Source organism: Podarcis filfolensis (assembly GCF_964270895.1).
Source record: "Podarcis filfolensis genome assembly, chromosome: 15".
NCBI lineage: Eukaryota > Metazoa > Chordata > Lepidosauria > Squamata > Lacertidae > Podarcis > Podarcis filfolensis.
The window spans coordinates 29127627-29146128 of NC_139618.1; the positions used below are offsets into that span (position 1 = coordinate 29127627).

The following is an 18502-nucleotide window of genomic DNA, read 5'->3' on the forward strand; positions in this document are numbered from 1 at the left end:
TCCCAGTCCTCAGCTCTGTCTCAAAACACTTCAACAACACTTTGTGCCTTCATATTTCAGCAACTCATCTTAATCCCTCCAAGCAACAAATTCTGGATCACAACCGCATCTCACTGAATTTCTGGCCTGCAGTACTGTTCCATGCTCAGCCACTGAACTCTTTTCTGTTTTGATCGCCAGACACCAAGAAGCAGAACCTTGAGTCTAGTTGCAGTTTTCTACATTAAGAATGGGATTGGTGTTTGACATAACATTTGGCCAGACCATATAGAAATCTTTCCTCGAGAGCCTCGTCAACCAGCTTGAACATAATCATTTTTATGCATAAGTCTTCTTCTTATTCTACTGGGTATAAAACGATCCCAAAGTGAAAGTTTGATATTTTTCTTCTTTACCAGTAAGCATCCCACACCTAAGCTCTGTAATATACAACCCCTTTATATTGTTTTTGCATGATTTCATTGCTGTAGGTTGTTAAATACTATGACCTTATCTCACAGAGATCCTTTCGGAAAGACTCTTTCTCTTAAGCTTGTATATTACAAGTGCACCATAGTTGCCCCCTTCTTATTTATACCAAGTTGTTTGGAAAGCAGCTTCCCCATGGCACTATCCCACTGCCCGTGGTGTATATATGAAAACATCACAAACATGTCAGTTCCCTTCTATCTGATCAGCTGGTGAGAAATAGACAATAGACCAAAAACAAAACAAAACAACCCCAAAAAACCCCCACAACCAACCCAGAAAACATTCCTTGACCTAACTTTTCCTTCCACGGTTCCTTTTATCCCCCTTTCCCCATGTTTTCTCAGTTCACCTTGTCTATCGCAACAACTTTTATATACTTTATTATTTCTTACTCTGCTGAAACTCTTCCCATCCTGCTAGGTAAATTGTTTACTTATAGTACTATCCCATATATTCCATAAACAACATCCAGTCCTCTTTATAGATTTTGCCATTTTGGTTTCTTATTCTAGTAGTCATCCCTGCTAGCTCTGCATATAACAGTTTAATGTGCCATTCACTCAGCAGTAGGTTAGAGGGCTGAACACCCTCTTTTACAAAATATGAAAATGGAGATTCATCAGCTTCTGTCTGATGTGACAGATTCTTTCACTTTCAAGGGGCCTTATATAATAATTCCTGTCTTGGGTGAAGCCAACATAGCGGTGGATTGGGTGAAGCTGCAATTTTCTTCTAATTAGTCAAGAGCTTCATGGTCTGAGTATATGGAGGCTGCACTCCTGGATCTCAAAGCCTTTTTCTGCAGCCACTCAAGTCACCAGGCTTGAAAAGAGTCTCCCTTCTTTCCCTTCCCTTGCTTTGTAAGAGACAATTCCTCCATCCCTACCCACAAGCATCTCCAGTGGGAATCTAGTGAACGATGACTCAGGAGCCAGTGATTTAAGGTGGAAAAATTCCCAGTGCTTTTATTTTTCCACAGAAACTCTTCCGTTTCATAAGTTCACTATTAACAATGAACAGATGCCAACTGTGAACAAAATATTAGGCAAGACTGACAGTTTCAACATTTTTAGCTTTGCTTACTAAACACAAGTAAAACAGACATGATGAATTTGATTAGTTTCTAGGGCATCAGAAAATTTTCTGATTCCAACTGATTTTTTTTCTAATGCAAATCACCTTATGCAAATCAGGGTAATTTGTACAGGATTCCCCCCCCCCGAAAACTCAAATCACTCCCAGGGACTGTTGTGTCTTCTTAAAACTGAGACAAAAGTGGAACCCACCTAGCTATGTTCTTTAAGCTTTAAAACAGGACAACTGTAGAAGGCTCTACACCCTGTCTGAGTGACCCAACAGCAAAATAAAGTCAATTGGGATTACAAAATGGTTGGGTGTATATCATGCTGACCCCCCAAGTAAGTTAGAAATGGAAAAAGAGATTGCAAGTCTGTAAGGCTTTGGGAGGCTTTAGAAGAACAACATGGCCCAAGCTGAGTTTTGCAGACAGACCAGAAGCACTCCATGTTTAAGCAGGCCATAGATTTGCTGAAGAAAGCCAGCCCAAGTTACCAGAGAAACAGGTGGATGAGACAAGGATCTTATTGTGCCAGCACTTAGAGGATTTATCAGTTTCAATGTAAAAGCATTCCCTCAACATACCTTGGCTTTTTGTTTCTCTTTCCGGAGCCAAGAGGAAAATGCAGCACCTTCTATATTAGATGAAGCAGCAATGAACCTAACTGACAGAGAAGCTCCAGAAAGAACAGCCGTTGCAGTAGCAGCAGCATTGCAACAGGGAGCCTGCTTCGTACCTACTTAAGAAGCTGGGGCTAAGATACGGGTCTGTGCTACAGCAGAAACCAGGCAGCCCAAGGAAAAGAGATGGGGAATAAGTAGGCTACACTGCTTTATAGCCCCCACAAGTCATGACTCCAGTTTGGGTGCTGTCCCTTCCTGCAGAAAGTGTCAGTTGGGAAGGGCTTTCCCCCACCCTTCTCATATCTTTTGGTAATTATTGTCTTCAGACTTCCCCATTTTCTGAGGCTCTTCATCCTGGCTTTTAACACCTGAGGTGTACATTTTAGGACAAGCATTATTTCTGTAATTTTAAGTTGTTTTAAATTATTTTTAACATCGTGTTTTAATAGCTGTAATGAAAATGGGTAATAAATTATAATGCTAATAATAATAGCATGCAAACCTTTCACTAATTAAGTTTTTCAGATGATTCAAATAGTTATGCAGAAATGATAATTCTCCCAAGATCCATCTAGAGTCCTGGCAGACTTTCCTCTCTTAAAGGATTAACTTCCATCACAAAGGATAAGTCTTCTTCCCTGTTTCTTGATTTCTAATCTTTATGTATCACTTTTTGGTGTTAGTGCATAAAAGGGAGGAAATAAAAGAAAACCACCCTAAATATATATTTTAAAAAAACTATAAATAATAAAAACAAAGCTCAATAGTTAAGACTTAGCTAAATACAAATAAAGAGAGTGTGCGTCTTTAAATGGTATTTGGGGGCCAATCCAAAGCTTCAGAGATCCAAAGATTCCTGGTTGCAGCCCAGGGGCTTCTGACAGCCCAAAACAACTGCCCCCACTTCCTGTCCCCAGGATCCCAACTAACTGAGCAGCCATAAAAGAATGCCAAAGTCACAGCAAGGAACACAACTTATATATAAATGACACACACAGTGGAGCTTCATCACTTGAAATAGACAACAAGCAGCCAAGACTAATAACAAAGTAGGAATAATGTTAAGTCTTCTATCAGAACCCTTATACTTCTAGACTCCCCCTGGAGTCCAGACAAAAACACACCCCAGGAAGCTCCTTCAACAGGGACTGCAAGGATAAGGGATCCCACAGGTGTGCAAAGGAGTGCGGAGCCGGTGCTTAAAAAGCTTACAGATTTATTCCCAGGTGTTTACAATGCAATTTAAAATACATAAACATCAACAATATTCAAGAACGGCAATACAGAACAACAACATTTTAACACAATTCAGCTATCACCCTGGAAAAGCATCAGAAACCATCATACCAGTGGCTAAATTATCATTTCATTAAAATAATAAGAGAATCAGATATTGGCTGCTTATTGTCTATGCCAAGTTAAAACCTGATAAAGCTTTGGGGGGGACACACTGTTATTATGATTATTTTATTATTATGCTTTTTGTTATGTTTTTATTTTTACACTCCCTAAAATGTTTTCTTAATGTTGTACACTGCCCTTGGGTCTTTGGATAAAGAGTGGTATATAAATTGAATTAATCATCATCATCATCCTGGGATAGCTCAGTGAGTAAAGCATGAGACTCATCTCTGCATTGTGGGTGGACTAGATGACCCTCATGGTCCCTTCTAACCCTATGATTCTAATAAGCTGGGCATCTGGCAGAATTTGTGGAGGGTGTTCCACAGATCAAAATGTTCTAGCTTCTGTTGCCTTTCCAGTCTGTGTGACAGACAGTCATGCAATGGGTGCAGCAATCTGCAACATGCAGACAGAGTAATAGAAACTTCAGCATTTGTTACTTCTCTACCTGTCATGCAGCTTTCAAGAGCACAGCACAGGAATCTTGCAAGACCAATACTACTGGTGAGCCCATTCACCTAAACCCTTCCACAACTGGCACATTTCAACAAAAGCTGTGCCTCTGCTCTTGTGATAGTTAACAAATAAGGAACCAGCACCCCCTACAGCTATCATGTGCTAAAGAGAAAAAACTCCACCAGCCCAGGCCAAGGAGGGTCTGCATACCCTGATTAACACCTTGCATCAGCCATGCTGAGGGACACCCCATCCACCCAGAGAATCTAAAGGCAGAAGACCCAATGACACTTGGATACCTCCTCCCCTGCTCCAGCAGCAGAGACAGTGATGAACCTGAACTGAAGGCAGAGCAAATGGTTCAACACACATCTAGCAAAATGAGACCAACCATCCCTGGGCCCTACTCAAGAGGACAAAGGGGAAAAAACCTGAAACATACTCCAGATCTAGAGGGCAGCTATAATAACTATTGCATGCTGCCTGTCCTTGCTGCTGCAACACCCTTTTCTTTCTCTAGCTTGAATCCTTGGCTGGACAGCTCCCTGCCTGCTTTGGCACACCTTGCATTCATTGCCTGACCAGCTTCCCAGCCTCATCATATGACAGGAAATCCATCCATCCCACTCATGGTTGCTGAGGAGACAGCAATTCAGTCCCCTCCCAGCCTTGTCCAGCCCAGTAACTCCTGGTGCGATAATTAACGTAGCAGCTGGGCTCAGTTCTGGAGGGTCCTAACAGTGCTTTGAGAAAATCGTCAGCAGACATTGGTAATTATCCTAACAAAAAGGGTATGTCAATGAACCGGATGTCGGGACTGGGTATCTTGTGGCATGAATGAGTCAGTTATCTGAACAAGGCTATTGGAGAGTAATTTCAGTTGCTGCACTATCTGGTATGAGTCTAACCCAGCAGACTGGTACCAGGAATTGAACCCATGATCTCATGTACGCTAACCAGCGCAATGCCACAACATAGGCACTTTTAAGATTGGGGTGGAAGACATCTCACGGATGGAGTGGGGGGTAGGAAGTGGTACATGCCAGGAGCTTGGCCCCAGAAGATCAAAACGTCCCAACCATAGTTGTTGTTGTTTTTTCTCATTTACAGGCTCCTGCATTATGCGAGTATGGCAGGGATAGCCAATGTGGTGCCCTCCAGATATTGCTAGACTCCCAACTCCCATCAGCCCCATTCAGCTTAGTCCATGGTCAAGGATGATGAGAGTTGTAGTCCAACTAATGTCCAGAGGGCAGAGTTGGTTATCTCTGGGTTAGGTTATCCCTCTCTGGTCCAGGAAGCCCCAGCCCTAGTACTGCTACCTCACCCTTTTCCCCTTCTAAAGTTACTGCTGCTCACAAAGGGGAGCTTCCCCCCTTGTGGAGGTCACAAACACATTGCTCCTGGGAAGCTCAAAGGGTGGCTTCCTGCAAGCTTGCTGATATAGCTTCCATTCTTGTTTGTCTGCATGGCTCTTCCTTGCCAAAAACACCCCTCACCTCACAATACAAACATATTTTGTGCAGCATTACTTGTACTGCCTGTGTAGTATTGCTGGCCCCATAGCAGGACTTAACCTTACTCTTGGGAAGCCTCCGATTGCTGAGCACTGGGATGCCTTTACTGGAGGAGGTGCTCTATTTCTGGGAACTAGAATATGACTATGGGGTGGAAAGAGTGCTTCTGCTGGTTCCTGTAAGTTGATTGGTGCATTGTGTGCATTGCTAATGAGGGGATCTCATCACCAATTGATGGACAGCACCAGAGCTTTTACGGATGCTCTGGGAGTTCTGTCAGTGTCATTACATTTTTGTATTTGTTTGCACAGTTGTTGTTGTGCCACTGATTGTTGTTGTGTTACTGACTAGGCATAGAAACATAACTATATTAAACCAGCACTGAGTTTAATGTGCCGAGTTTAACTCTTTCCCAGAACAATCTCATGTAGCAGGAGCATAGAATGGGAGCCCCTACCCATTATGACCTTGATAAATTATTTTGGGGGGAAGGGGGGGAACAGTCTTTTGGCTTTCTTAGTCTCCAGGAATGCTGTTTAAGATAAGACAAGATACTCTTTATGTTGGTTGTTTTTACTTTGGGCAACTCATAAGTTTTACAAATAAATGAATTCCTCTTTCTTCAAAGATGCTCTATTAATTTTACTCCAGCAAAGTCCTATTGGACAGAGGTAGCACCTTTCATTTGTCTGCCATAAAGCACCTTTTTTGCAGAAGTCAATACAAGCCCAAGTGATAAAGACTGACTTGCCACTCACATATTCCCCTGTTCCCCAAGTGCCAAGATCTTCTGTGGAAACGAAGTCTGCAGAGCCTGAGAAGGTGTTTTGTACACAGCAAGCTGCAAGGTTCCAGGGAAGACTGGGGGCTGATGTTTTACTAACAGGAGCCAATAACACATCCAGCAGCTTAGCGCTTGAGGTTTAATTATGCAGGATGCTGCCAGATGGACTTTGGTAATATAGGGCCCTGAGCAGGGACAAAATCCTCCCCAAGTATTTCTTATTTTCACAAAAATTCCTTTTAGAACAGTTGCTTTTTAATGGATCTTCTCAATATTATTATTATTTTGCAACCCCTTGGCTTGGCACTCTAAGCGAGGGAACTGGCTGCAGCACCCTAAATCCAGCGCTGATGCCAACTGAGAACATACTACCAGCTGACCAGAAGTACAGCATACCAAGCAACAAAGTTGCTATGCCGTCAGTGTAAAATGTACAATTCTGACTGGCAACATTTCAAAATTATGAAAGAAAAATATATTCAAACACAGTTCTGACCATCCCTTCCTGCAATGATTTCAATAAAGTTCTTTAGCTTGCCTCCTAAAAAATTATGATCCATTCACAATTACAGTGCAATAGTGACATCACTGTTTTAGGTTACTTGTTTGTTTGATATCCTGTCCTTCAGCTGAACTTTGAAGGGGGAATTACAGCATATAATGATAATAAAAAGGAAAAACATAACAGCTGCAAAAAATTAATAAGATTCCCAATGGAATAGCCTAAAAAGAAAGTAGCATTAAAAGACCTCTGAGGGGTACCAGAAAGGCAATTAGGATGTCATTTACATGCTAAGCTTCTTTCTCAAATACTCAGATGAAATAGCAAAAATTAATTTTTTCATCAATGTTGACTTAAAGTTGTATGAAACAAGTTCAGCATTCTTAAACTTAAGTTTCAATTATGGGGAAAAAATAAACAGATGTGGGTTATAACATCTGTTGCTGAAAGAGAACAGAAGCTGCTGTGCTGCTCAGAGCACTTAAGTGGCCAATTCTCTGCTACATCACTGAAAGGCCTCAGAAAGGAAATAGGCTCTGCCAGAACAAAAGATGCAAGACCATCAAAATCTCTGTCACCAAGGAAGGTGTGGCATACTGATATCAATATCAAATAATTTGAAATGAGTGGGACATGCCCCCGTCATTCAAATAATTTTGCATGCAATTAATTTTAGAAAAGTTGCGATAACATCAAGCATCCCAATGGCAACTTCAGTCTAAGTTTCTTCAAGCCCTACCTGAATAAAACAAATCCAAACAGGAAGATCTAAGATAATAAGTGACATATTCGCAAGAAAGGTTCCTTATCAAGTTTGTGCCACTGCATTGATGTGTACTGATTCATCTGTAAATAACTAGGGCTCCATATTTTACATGAGCAGAGGTCCACATATTTTTAAAAATTACTACATCTACACAATTTGGTTAAATCAAATGTATTCTGTCTCTGAATAGGACCACTTTACTGAGCATATGTCCAAAGTTTATTTTAAAAATGTAAAATGGAAAGTTTTTTTCTTAAAATATGTAACCGCCTTAATATGTCTCAGCTACGTTATTCCAGCTATCCTAATAGCAACACAGCTGTTTTAACAATGTTTTCACTTGAACACCCCACTTTCCCCCAAAAGAGTAATGACTGAAAGAGCTGCTTATTTGAAGGACTCCTTTAGGAAAGAAAGAACAATAAACTCAATAAAGTGGTTGGGACTGGATGTCTGAAAAACCCAAATTCAATTGTCTGGGCCTGGAAGCTAATCTTCCTCATTTATAAGCTATTTTTTAAGAAATGAAGTGATACTAAAATGAGCCCCATACCCATTTCTCTTGAGCTTCTTTGAGACTGGGTAAAGTCAGTTCTCAGCCTTCGGTTTATTAACCTTTGCTTAGTTACAACAATTCCATGCACACATTTTCACATGTAAATAAATCTGGAAAAGACCTGATTTAAAACCTGTTTACATAAAATTATTGCATCCAACTGCTAAATTCATGAGGGAGATGGCACCTAGCACTGTCTAGGGCTTACCTCAAACTGCTCAAGAGGCTCATTCAAAGAGGAGCAGAGGCAGGTGCCTTGTCATTAGGTAGGAGAAGGTAAGCAGCAGCTTGTATCAACCACAGTAAAATCACAAATAATGATGAAGTGCTGCATAACTGTTTACAGCCTTTGACTAATTAAACAATCTATGGCCTTTTAAACTGTGGCCTTTTAAACTTTTAAACTGGAGGGGTTATTGTTTTTGTTTGGTATTATGTTATATATAATATATATTATGAAATATTATAGAGAGAGAGTGTGTGTGGTTTTATATTGTAAACCACTCTGTTATCTTTGGAAGAAAGGCAGAACAGAAATTCAATAAACTAAACTAAACAAACAAACAAAGGAAGCTGCCTTATATTGTCAGACCACTTAATCCATCTAGCTCAGTATTCTCTACAATGAATAGCAGGAGCTCTCCATGGTTTCAGGCAGGGAACATTCCCAGTACTACCTAGCGATGCCACTGGGGCTTGAACCAGGGACCTTGCGCATACAAGCTAGATGCTCTACCACTGAGCATCTATGGCCATTCCCATATAGAAAGATTTTGGGGGACAACTGTATAACAACCTTCTTCAGCCTGGAGCCTTCCAGATGTTTTGGACTGCAACTATGCACAACCATACAGGCTGGGGCTGATAGTTGTAGTCCAAAAAGCTCTAGAGGCTATCAGGTTGGGGAACACTGCCGCAAAGCAAGCTACTTAGCCAGCCTCCCAACCTAAGCAATAGAAATACCCCATGGTATTGTAGTCCAATATCTGAAAGGCCAACAGATTGAACATCCCTGTTTTACAGGAATATAGGAAGGTAGGGAAAGTACTGAACAGAAGAAAGAGAAAACCATAGAATCATATAATTATAGAGTTGGAAGAGATTCCTGAGGATCATCTAGTCCAACCTCCTGCAATGCAGGAATTTCAACCACATCATACGTAACAAATGGCCATTCAACGTCTGCTTAAAAACCTAGATGGAAGGAGAGTCCACTGCCTCCTGAGGGAGGCTGTTCTACTATCTACTACTGTAGCTCTGTCAGAAAGTTCTTCCTGATGTTTAGTTGGAATATCATTTTGAAGCCATTGATTCAGGTCCTAGCCTCCTGACAGGTCTTTAGGTATTTGAAGATGGCTATCATATCTCCTGTCAGTCTCTTCTTCTCCAGGATAAATATGCTCCCTTAACCAGTGATGCCTGACCACCCAGACACCCTTGCTTGCAGGGAGGCCGGCAAGCAGATAGAAAAGCGCCTGGCAAGGACACATCCCTACACAAAGTGCATTGCAACTGTGGCGAGATTGCTTCCCTGCAGGAGGAGTGCGGAGGCAGGCAGGATCGTGGCCCCGCGGCTTTGATAGTCGGGAGGAGGCGAGGGGGGGGGAGAGCTCTTCTTCCCCTCCCAGCGGGCAGAAATGCAGGTGCGAGCGGGCCTTGCCGCTCCCGCTCCCTCCCCGGCGAGAAGCGCGGATGCTTCCAAGGAGAGAGCGAGAGAAGGGAGAGGGTGGCGCTGGCGTCCTCGCTCGCTCGCTCGCTGCTTCTCCCGCCCCGCCGTTCTTCGCGCGCAGCAGCAGCATCTCCTCCCGGGGAGGCGAGGTGGGCGTGCCTGTCAAGTCTCCCGCGGCGGCCCAGGCTGCTGGTTGCGAGGCGGGCACGAGGTGGGCGGATCCCCTCCGGGAGGTGGTGGTTGTAGAAAGGGGGGGGGTAAAGAAAGCCTCCGCCTTCTCCCGCTCCATCCATCCCGAGGCGGCTCGTTTCCCGCCGGGCGCGAGCGCAGGCACGCCCCCCATCTCCTGCCGCCCCGCGTGCGCGCGCGCTTCTCTCTTCCCCCGCCACACACGCGAGCGAGCGAGCGCGCGTGCTAGGGAAGTCTCCCCCGCTAGACCCCCCCCTCCGCCGCACACATCCCGCTCCCTCCCCTTCCCTCCCCCGCGCGCCCGGCCGCCTGCTCCTCACCTCTCCACTGCCCGCTTCAGCACCGCAGGCCGCCCGGAACCGGCGCAGGTTGATGCCGATGGTGGCCGAGACCTGGAGCGCCGCGTCGAAGCCCGGCGCCACCCCGGCACTGGCCGCCGTCGCCGCTACCGAGGAGGCAGCGGCGGCGGCGGCGCCCGAGCCAGGAGCAGCAGCGGGTGGAAGCGGAGGAGGCGGCGGGCCGAGGGCGGCGGCGGCGGCGGAGGCCGAGGAAGAGCCGCCCGCCCCGCCCCCTCCACCGCTGTTTCCCGCCGGCGCGGCCGCTCCTCCGCCGCCAGCCGGGCGCTCCTCGGGCGGCTCCCCGCGCAGGCTGCGCACGGCCGGCACCCGCACGCGGCAGCCCCCGAGCCCGCGGCGGCCCCAGCCACAGCTGCCGGGCCGGGCCGGGAAGCGCCACCGACCGCTGTGCGCCATCTTTACTGTGAGGCGACGAGCCAGAGAGCGGGGCCGGGCCGCGCCCGGGAACCTGCCTGGCGCACAACCCGCCCCTAGGGGCGCTGCAGACACGCGGCTCCCATCCAGGTTCCGGGGCCCCGCCAGAGCGCCGCCCCGCGCCTCGCCTGAGCCATGGCTCGCCGCAGCAGCCGCGGCATAACAGCGGAGCCTATACAGGGGCCGGGGCCCCCGCCCGGGAAGCGGGACACCTCAAAAGCCCGGCCGGCCTGCGCGGCATAACTTTGGGCGGCATGCTCGGCGCGGGGCCCCCGGCTGGGGCGGGCCTTCGGCTTCACTGCGGCCGCCTGGTCCGCCCAGTGGCCACTGGCGGGGACCGCAGCAAACGGCGGCGGCAGGAGCAGCAGCTGCTCCTACGGCCGCCCTTGCGAGGATGCCCGCCCGCGGCAGCCTCCTGCAACGGGACAAGGGCAGCAGGTGCAGCGCGGCTGGAGGCGCTGCAAGGCGGCCGCCCCAGATCAAGAGCAGGCGCGGGTGTGGCCTCGCTCACGTGCCAAAACTTAGCCTGGCGGCAAAACAGCAAAAAAAAAAAGGCGCTTAGAGAAAAGAGCATCCTGGTGGCGCGCCCTGCTAGGCCTTTCTTCTTTCTAAGGGTGCAAGGCCAGCTTTGCCTTGCAACTGGAAGTCTCCGCTTCTCCCCCTCTAGTAAGGCTGCTCTCTTGCCCTCCCTTCTCTTCACTTGGCACCAGTGCGAATTGCCCCTCTGCCTCCATGGCGGGGGGGGGGGCAGGAAAGCTTCACACCAGCTTTGCTGATGAAACCCAAATTTGGCAGAGGTATCTGCTTTGGCCGCATGCTGTGCAGGAGCTAAGTGGGAAACAGCATCACTTGTCCAACTTCCTGCTTCAGCTTAATGTACCCATTCTGGGACTAAAAGGAAGCCACCCTCAACACCTCATAACAAAGGTGGTGAGTATTCGGCTTTGTGGTTACCAGAGGAAGACCTCAATGGCCACATTTGCCATATTGGCCTTTCTTTAAGGACAGCCACAGCCTGGCAGACTAAGCAGCACAAGCCTAGCTGGACTGATGGTGTGACTCACTCTTAAATTTCTGTAGCTGGGGAGGATGGGATAGGCTAAGCCAAGGACTCACCCAAACGGATTCCCTTGGACTGAATGTGCTGTTTGGGTGTCCATATATTGCTTTCACCATTGCTGAAGGCTAGGCCTGCTTATCCATGAAAATCCAACATCCCCCTTTGTAACCGTGAAAACTTTGTGGTGCTGGGCAATTCCCCACCTGCACTTAACAGGACTGCTTAAGGGGAACACAGGGCAAATAATAACGGACCAGCAGGTCATGTAGTCCAACCCCTAGATAGATGTCATTATCCAGGCATAACAAAAACAAGACTCGATTTTGCTTTTGGACCACACAAACAGCAGCATTATTAACCAGACCAAGGTGATACAAACTCTATTCTCTGCCATGGACTTCTCTAGTGGCCGACAGCGGATACGTAGCAAAGCCCACCAGGGAGGTTGCCACCGCTAAATACAATCTGAGCTGCAGAAATTGGTGTTACCGTGCTGTTGCTGCTGCTTCCGATCCCTTTCTGTGGTCTCTCAATCCTGGGGTCTCTCACCAGCAAGCCACAATTAAGTTCAGTGTAGGCATTGCCTGCTGGGATGCTAAGCAACTACACTGAAACAATACTGTGATTTCTCAGCTGGAAACAGGTGGGGGAGGGGGGAGGAGAGGGAGGTTGGAAAGCCTCTGCACCAGAGACCCAAGTCTTTGTAAAGCTGTGCCAGTACTTCGTTTGTGGTGCACATTCAGATTCCTGGGCCCTAGTAGAGAGTATTCCTTGCTGTCAAGCAGACTGGTGGGTTATTCTACAGCAACTGCATTATAAACATTAATATTCCTACCCACCTCTGTTTTAAAACTTTGTAGTTCCAAACAAGGGCAAGGAAGGGAACCATCACTCCAGTCATGCACCTCTGAATATACATCCTTACAGACTGCTCTCACCAGAGAGGTGTGGATTCCCTTGCCTTTCCTTCCCTGCATCATAGGCCCCAAGTGATAACTCTGACAGCCTCCTCACAAACTGCAGAATGACGTTAAGAACTAGGACTGCCACTTCTATGGGTACAACCCACATTAGGCATAATTAAGCAGCACATTGTGCCACCTGGTCTGCTATCAGACTGTGCATCTAAGGCTCGTCTTTCTCTAAAAACCAAGGCATTCCTTTGGCACAGATCCACATCTATATATAGCTGGACATTGCTAATGTATTAATAGTCAGGAAATGACTAAAGGGAAGACGACGTTTCTTGGGAGTTTTCGATCTAGAAAAGACACTAAATTTCAAGGATCAAAACCCACACTAACTTTACTGAGGATGCCTTGTTAAGGGGCACTACCATATATCCGATCCAAATAACTTTATTGTACCTGGCCATGACAAATCTGAATCAAAAATAAATACAAGCAAAAGGGGTGCCGCACTACAAATAATGGTCTCTTATTTGTATCTCTGTGTTTCCCTTACAGTTCACTATGTTGTCCAGGGTCTTCTTTCTGATCGTTTTGGCAGCCAAAGCAAAAAGGATGACTTTATGAGTCAGTGAAGCATTTACATCGCTAAGAAGCCATAGGACTTTCTCTGCCAGAGAGAGACATCTTATAGAGACAGTAAAGTAAGAAATCGCCTCCTGGGTCCCACTACCATATAGACCAGGACACTTTGATCAAGATGTGTATTTTTGGCATTCTACCCAGTTTAGCAATGCTGATGGACAAATATGTTCCACTCCTCTTTGCAACACAGGAGACTGGAAGGACTGTGGCCATACTTGCCTTCAGGTGCTCCTGACTAGGAAAAGCATTAAATATTCATTTGGAATTCTGGTCTACTGTTTTTAGGAGAAAGCTGCAATACAACAGCACATAAAAAGAAACGCCTGCTAAAACCTCATGCTCATTAACAACCAAGCTTCATCCATCACACCATCTTGTTTCTTCCTGTAAGGTCTGTACTCCAGCAGACCTGCCAGAGTAAGGAAAGCCATAGTTTGCTGCACTTCCACACAAAGTTAAATACAAAGTCGTGCAATAATGAGGTTATATTTAAAGCAAGACAGGTTGAGTAAAGTTATCCTTCCAACAGCCCAGTCACATTGGTTTTCAAGGAATTAGCATGATAGGTTTGGTGGCTGTTTTTTAAGTCGTAAAACCACTTCCACAGCTGGCAGCACTAATGTGCTGCATTTATAAACGTGTCAATGGTGTCACACAGACCCTAGCACAGAGCTAAGGCCAGTTTAACGCTCACTCACTGCTAGGCAACCAAAACATTATTGAAGCATTAGTTGATCAAAGGCTATTTAACATGGATACACAAATCAATCTTTGTTTCACAATCCCCCCCCTTGCTATTAGTGACTCCACTCCATTTTAGGAAGCAACTAATATTTCAGAAGGCAAGTACTAGAAGTGGTGCCTGAGCAGGGCTTTTCTCAGTGGTTGCCTTGCCACTGAACACCTGGCTGGATGCAACCCAGTTAAGTTTGCCTCCTTCATATTCTTTTAAGCTTTCTGGAAGGAGTAATTAAGGCCCAAACAGTATTTTCACCCAGTACTTTAAGGATGAGAAGTATATATGCTATTTTAAGTCATATTCTAATTGGTATTTAAAAAACCATGTGAAGAAAGTGAAGAATGGATATTTGCTAGGAAACTTATATTATTGTAGGGTGTCCAAACAGTAGAGCTTCAGAGGGAATCATCCCACCTACCTGCAATTTTGAACTGAAACAGGATCCAGGAGAGGCCAAGGTTACGGTATTTGGGTAAACTGCCTCAATTTAAGAGCCTGGTATTTCTACAAACTCTAGCAGTATAAAAAGCACTTCAAAATACAGGGCAACAATCAAGAGATACTCCCATTCACTTCCGAGTCATTCTTTGTATAGCATTTATTTGAACAGCCAACCACTGGTGCCCACCCTATCCCCCAATAGGAGGAGGAAGAGAAGGAGTATTTTAGGGATCCTTGTCTGCATTCATGTCACCATCATCTGATTCTGCCCCAATCTGAATGATATTTGTAGAGACCACCACAATTTCATCTCAGCACTGTAATTTAATACTACGACACTGTTAGGAGTAGAAAGCAAAAACTTTCAAACATCATAGCCAATCAGGCCACGTTTGCCTATGATTTCGCCGATGTAAAACCACATTAGCACTTCAGTCGCCACCAAGCCATTCCTCAGAGCTTCCTGAAAGAAAAGAGAAATATTTCACAACTTTTGCCACTTTAGCAAATCATCCCTTCAAACACAAACCCCATTCCAGAGGCTTCCTTATGATCTATGATAGGATGCATTACATGGCATACTCTAGTTCCTAGAAAATATCTGCGCCCATGCTTCCTCCACAGGACTGAGAAAGAAGGGGCAGATATTTTAGCATTTCAGCTTGTGGCCCCCAAATTCATCCAAGATTCCAGCCTCAGGAATAGGAGCTCCTATGAACCAAGTAAAGCTTTGCAAGTTACATCACCTACGATAAAAGAATGAAAATGCAACTGCATGCCAGTTTACAAACAACTTTGAGACTGATGACTGACTGTTGCAGGCATCACTGTTAGTTCTGGACAAAGAAGCAACCTGCCAGGATGACGTCAGAGGCCTAGCCCACAATCTCAGGAGTTTTTTTTTAAAAAAACTTTAATGATTTACAAGTTGTAACGTTTTAGAAGAGTCACAATGTTTGTATCAGGGTAAAGCACCAACAATGTGTTCAGTTGGTCTTTTGCTTCATATTGACTGAGTTCACTTTTTACATACAGCCAGATTTACCCTATTATAGATATGAACAGCTATAGCTTAGGGTAATGACCTTTCACTTCTGGCTTGCAGTTACCTTGACAGTGAGCTGTTTGATGCGGCCAGTCTGCATGCTCTTCAGCAATCCTTTCATGCCATCAATGGCCTTAGGAATTTCAGCAGGAGTTGGGGGAACCAATTCAACTTTAGCATAATACAAAAAAGTGGCCAGGCGAGGCTTTGAATAAGTGATAGCAGCTGAAAGAGATAAGAGTGGGATGAGATGAGAGCAAAAGCAGGTGTGCAAAGCAGACATCTACAAATCACCATAAACTAATGTCCCACTGTGCCAAAAGTGGCAGTTTCCTGACAGCAGGTAAAACTACCGTCATTAAACACCTGCGTCCAGTGGGGGATCACTGTTCTCAATCTGCACACAATGGCCATTTAATATGAACTCTTGAGTGAATAACCAAGGTTAGAAAAGTAGTCCAAATCCCCAGCACTGGCACATTTTTAAGCACCAGGGCAAAGCAGCACTTGGAATTTTCCCAACTCTCTAGGTAACTATTCGCACATGTAGGTCAAAACCTGCAGCATCCAAATATTCAGTGCCAGAACTCACTTGAGTGTTTAAGTACATTTAAAATAATTTAAGCATTTGAAGTAAAGCAAAACAGTGCAATTCTGGTCCCTACTGGCAACAATGGTAAGTGCCTTTAACAGTTTGGAATACCATTCAATAAGTAAAGCTCCCACACAGGTGATGGCGACTAAGAAAAGAGCCATCTCTGTAGTGTTGCCACGTTGGTAAGAATCCCCTCCCCAGCACGGCATTGTTTGCCAGGTGTCATCATGGTATGGTTCATGGGCGTAGCAGCTGGCCCCCCTAAATCAAGTCAATAAATAAAAAAACTAAGAGTAGAAATTGGAGAAAGATTTTGACAGATTTCTCTGAGCAGCTGGGGTCAAAAGAAAATAATTTAAAACAACTGTTGAGACATTTCAGCCCGAATCTGCTAAACAGAGCCAGACAGAGGATGATGACAGGTCGTGCCCCCTCATAATCCTGACTACCTTCCACCCTCCCAACATAAATCCTGGCTATGCCCACGGTATGGTTTTAGATGCTAGGTTAAGACTGCCTTATTCTTCTGGGCATGCAAGGTCAGTCCCACTGCATGCATATCAAACAGTTTTATTGAACTGCTGCTTGATTAAATTTTATACATGCTCTGCCATGAGCTCCAGTATTACTTGCTGCACGGTATTACTGTGGGATGGGATTTAAAGCCACAGTGCGACTAAGCAGCAAACTCGTTCCTTTGGTAGAAGCCAGGGCAGGACGTCAGGTTCCCTTAGGGCGATTCACCGGTTCGACGCAAGCCTCAAATGAAACCCCTTCCCCGCCCGACCTTCGGCCCCACAGCTCTCGGAGCGGCCGCCCCCAGCACCGAGGCTGGGGAAGGAGCAGCGGGAGTAGGGCAAAGCGAAGGGCCGCCCCCTGCCAAGAGCGGCGACGGCTCGTCGCCCGCCCCTTAACAGGGGGCAGGCTCCGTGGCCGGCGCCGCCTGCCCTTCCTCTTCCAGCGCGGACGGGAAAGCGGCGGCAGCCGGGCGAAAGAGAAGCGCTTCTTCTTCAGCGGCCCCTAAAGGAAACTCGCCCGAACCGGCGCCCGTCCCCTGACTGACCAGAAACAAGCTTGGGCCCTTGGGTGGTGATGGCCGTCACCAGCTTCTGCGCAGCCTGCGCCATCCCGGGAGCGAGCAGCGGACGGAGGAGGACCAGAGAGGAATGAGGAGGAGGAACAGCGGACAAGCAGGAGCCGCTCGAAAGAAGCCCCCTGAAGGTCACAGCCAGGCGGAGTGTAAGGACCCCGCCGCAGCTGCCCAAGCTGTGCCGGTCTCGCTCGCGCCGCCCACGCACTTAGCCCGGAGGAAGCCGCCGAGCTGCTGGGAGGGCGGACGTGCCTGCCGGCCTTTCTCAGTGGCTGCTGTCTTCGCTGCCTTACTCGCGATTTTTAAAATATTTTTTCCTCTTTTCTTTCCAGCAGGCGTTTATCGAAGACAACTGTCTACGGGGGTGGAGAGAATGCTTGTGCGCGTGCGCCCTTCGCAGGCGCTGACGGAAGGAGGGCGAACGAAGTCCGTGAAAAAAGGCAAGGAGCCGCTTCCAGCGAAGCGCACGCGCAGAAGCGGAACGCGGCCCCAGGCTGGCTTCCCCGGAGAGGTAGCAGCGGGCTTTTTCTTTTTGTCCGCAGCCTGGACAGGGAAAGCCGAAAAGAAAAAAAAAGAGCCCGTGGCAGGCAACGAGGGCACCCTTAGAAGGCAGCCGTCATAACACACGTTCCTAATACATAGATATTTGCGTGCAGGTTATGGGTTGGGGGCGTTACAGTTAAATAACAGCTGGTGCCCGTGAAAGAGTTTTTGAAACCATCATAGTCACTTGACTGTACAGATAAAGGCAGATCCAAGAGCACTTTTTGCATGCAGAAGGCCCCAAATTCAGTGCTTAACCTTTCCAGGCAAGTCTTAGATCCCTGCCTCAAACCATGGAAAGTTGCCACCAATGTAGACAACTCTGAGCTAGGTGGACTTTATAAACCCGACATCATAATAAATCTGACTTTATTTAAGGCAGCTTCTGACATTCCTAAATCTGAGCTTTCACAGCAGAGTACAGCCCCATCCATCACTGGCGGAACACTCCCTAGGCCAGGGTTTCCCAAACTTGGGTCTCTAGCTGTCTTTGGACTACAATTTCCATCATTCCATTGTCTTGCCAGCTAGGGATGATGGGAGTTGTAGTCCAACAACAGTTAGAGACACAAATTTGGGAAACCGTATCCTAGACAAACCACCCACAGTGCCCCACTTCAATGTAGTGGGAGTAGCAGCATGCTTTTCACC

General features: G+C 46.4%; 2 protein-coding genes and 1 long non-coding RNA gene across 3 annotated transcripts in view; 1 reads left to right on the forward strand and 2 right to left on the reverse strand.

Moving 5' to 3' along the window:
• KMT2A (lysine methyltransferase 2A) overlaps window positions 1-10791 on the reverse strand; it is a 47249-nt gene extending 36458 nt beyond the window's left edge. Inside the window, exon 1 of the mRNA XM_083588248.1 lies at window positions 10336-10791. Coding sequence (XP_083444374.1) covers window positions 10336-10767 — 432 coding nt within the window. The 5' untranslated portion in view covers window positions 10768-10791. The remainder of the gene's footprint in view (window positions 1-10335) is intronic.
• A 326-nt stretch (window positions 10792-11117) lies between these two features.
• Window positions 11118-13663, forward strand: LOC310750842. The gene is made up of 2 exons (XR_014542332.1): window positions 11118-11451; window positions 13312-13663. It is a non-coding gene; the product is annotated as an uncharacterized lncRNA (long non-coding RNA).
• Window positions 13664-14720: 1057 nt separating this feature from the next.
• On the reverse strand, window positions 14721-17454 carry ATP5MG (ATP synthase membrane subunit g). The gene is made up of 3 exons (XM_083589212.1): window positions 17282-17454; window positions 15688-15848; window positions 14721-15041 (listed from the first exon to the last, which is right to left on the reverse strand). Exons 1-3 carry the CDS (start codon window positions 17343-17345, stop codon window positions 14943-14945), a joined length of 324 nt encoding a protein of 107 aa, XP_083445338.1. The 5' UTR covers window positions 17346-17454; the 3' UTR covers window positions 14721-14942.
• Between the last annotated feature and the right edge of the window lie 1048 nt (window positions 17455-18502).

Bases quoted from the DNA above. Each gene is read 5' to 3' on its own strand.
- ATP5MG (XM_083589212.1), bottom strand. From the start codon at position 17,345: ATGGCGCAGGCTGCGCAGAAGCTGGTGACGGCCATCACCACCCAAGGG. The intron at 15,849-17,281 runs GTCAGTCAGGGG...TATCTCTTTCAG, and splicing joins AGGGCCCAAGCTTGTTTCTG to CTGCTATCACTTATTCAAAG. The intron at 15,042-15,687 runs GTAACTGCAAGC...CTTTTCTTTCAG, and splicing joins TCAAACAGCTCACTGTCAAG to GAAGCTCTGAGGAATGGCTT.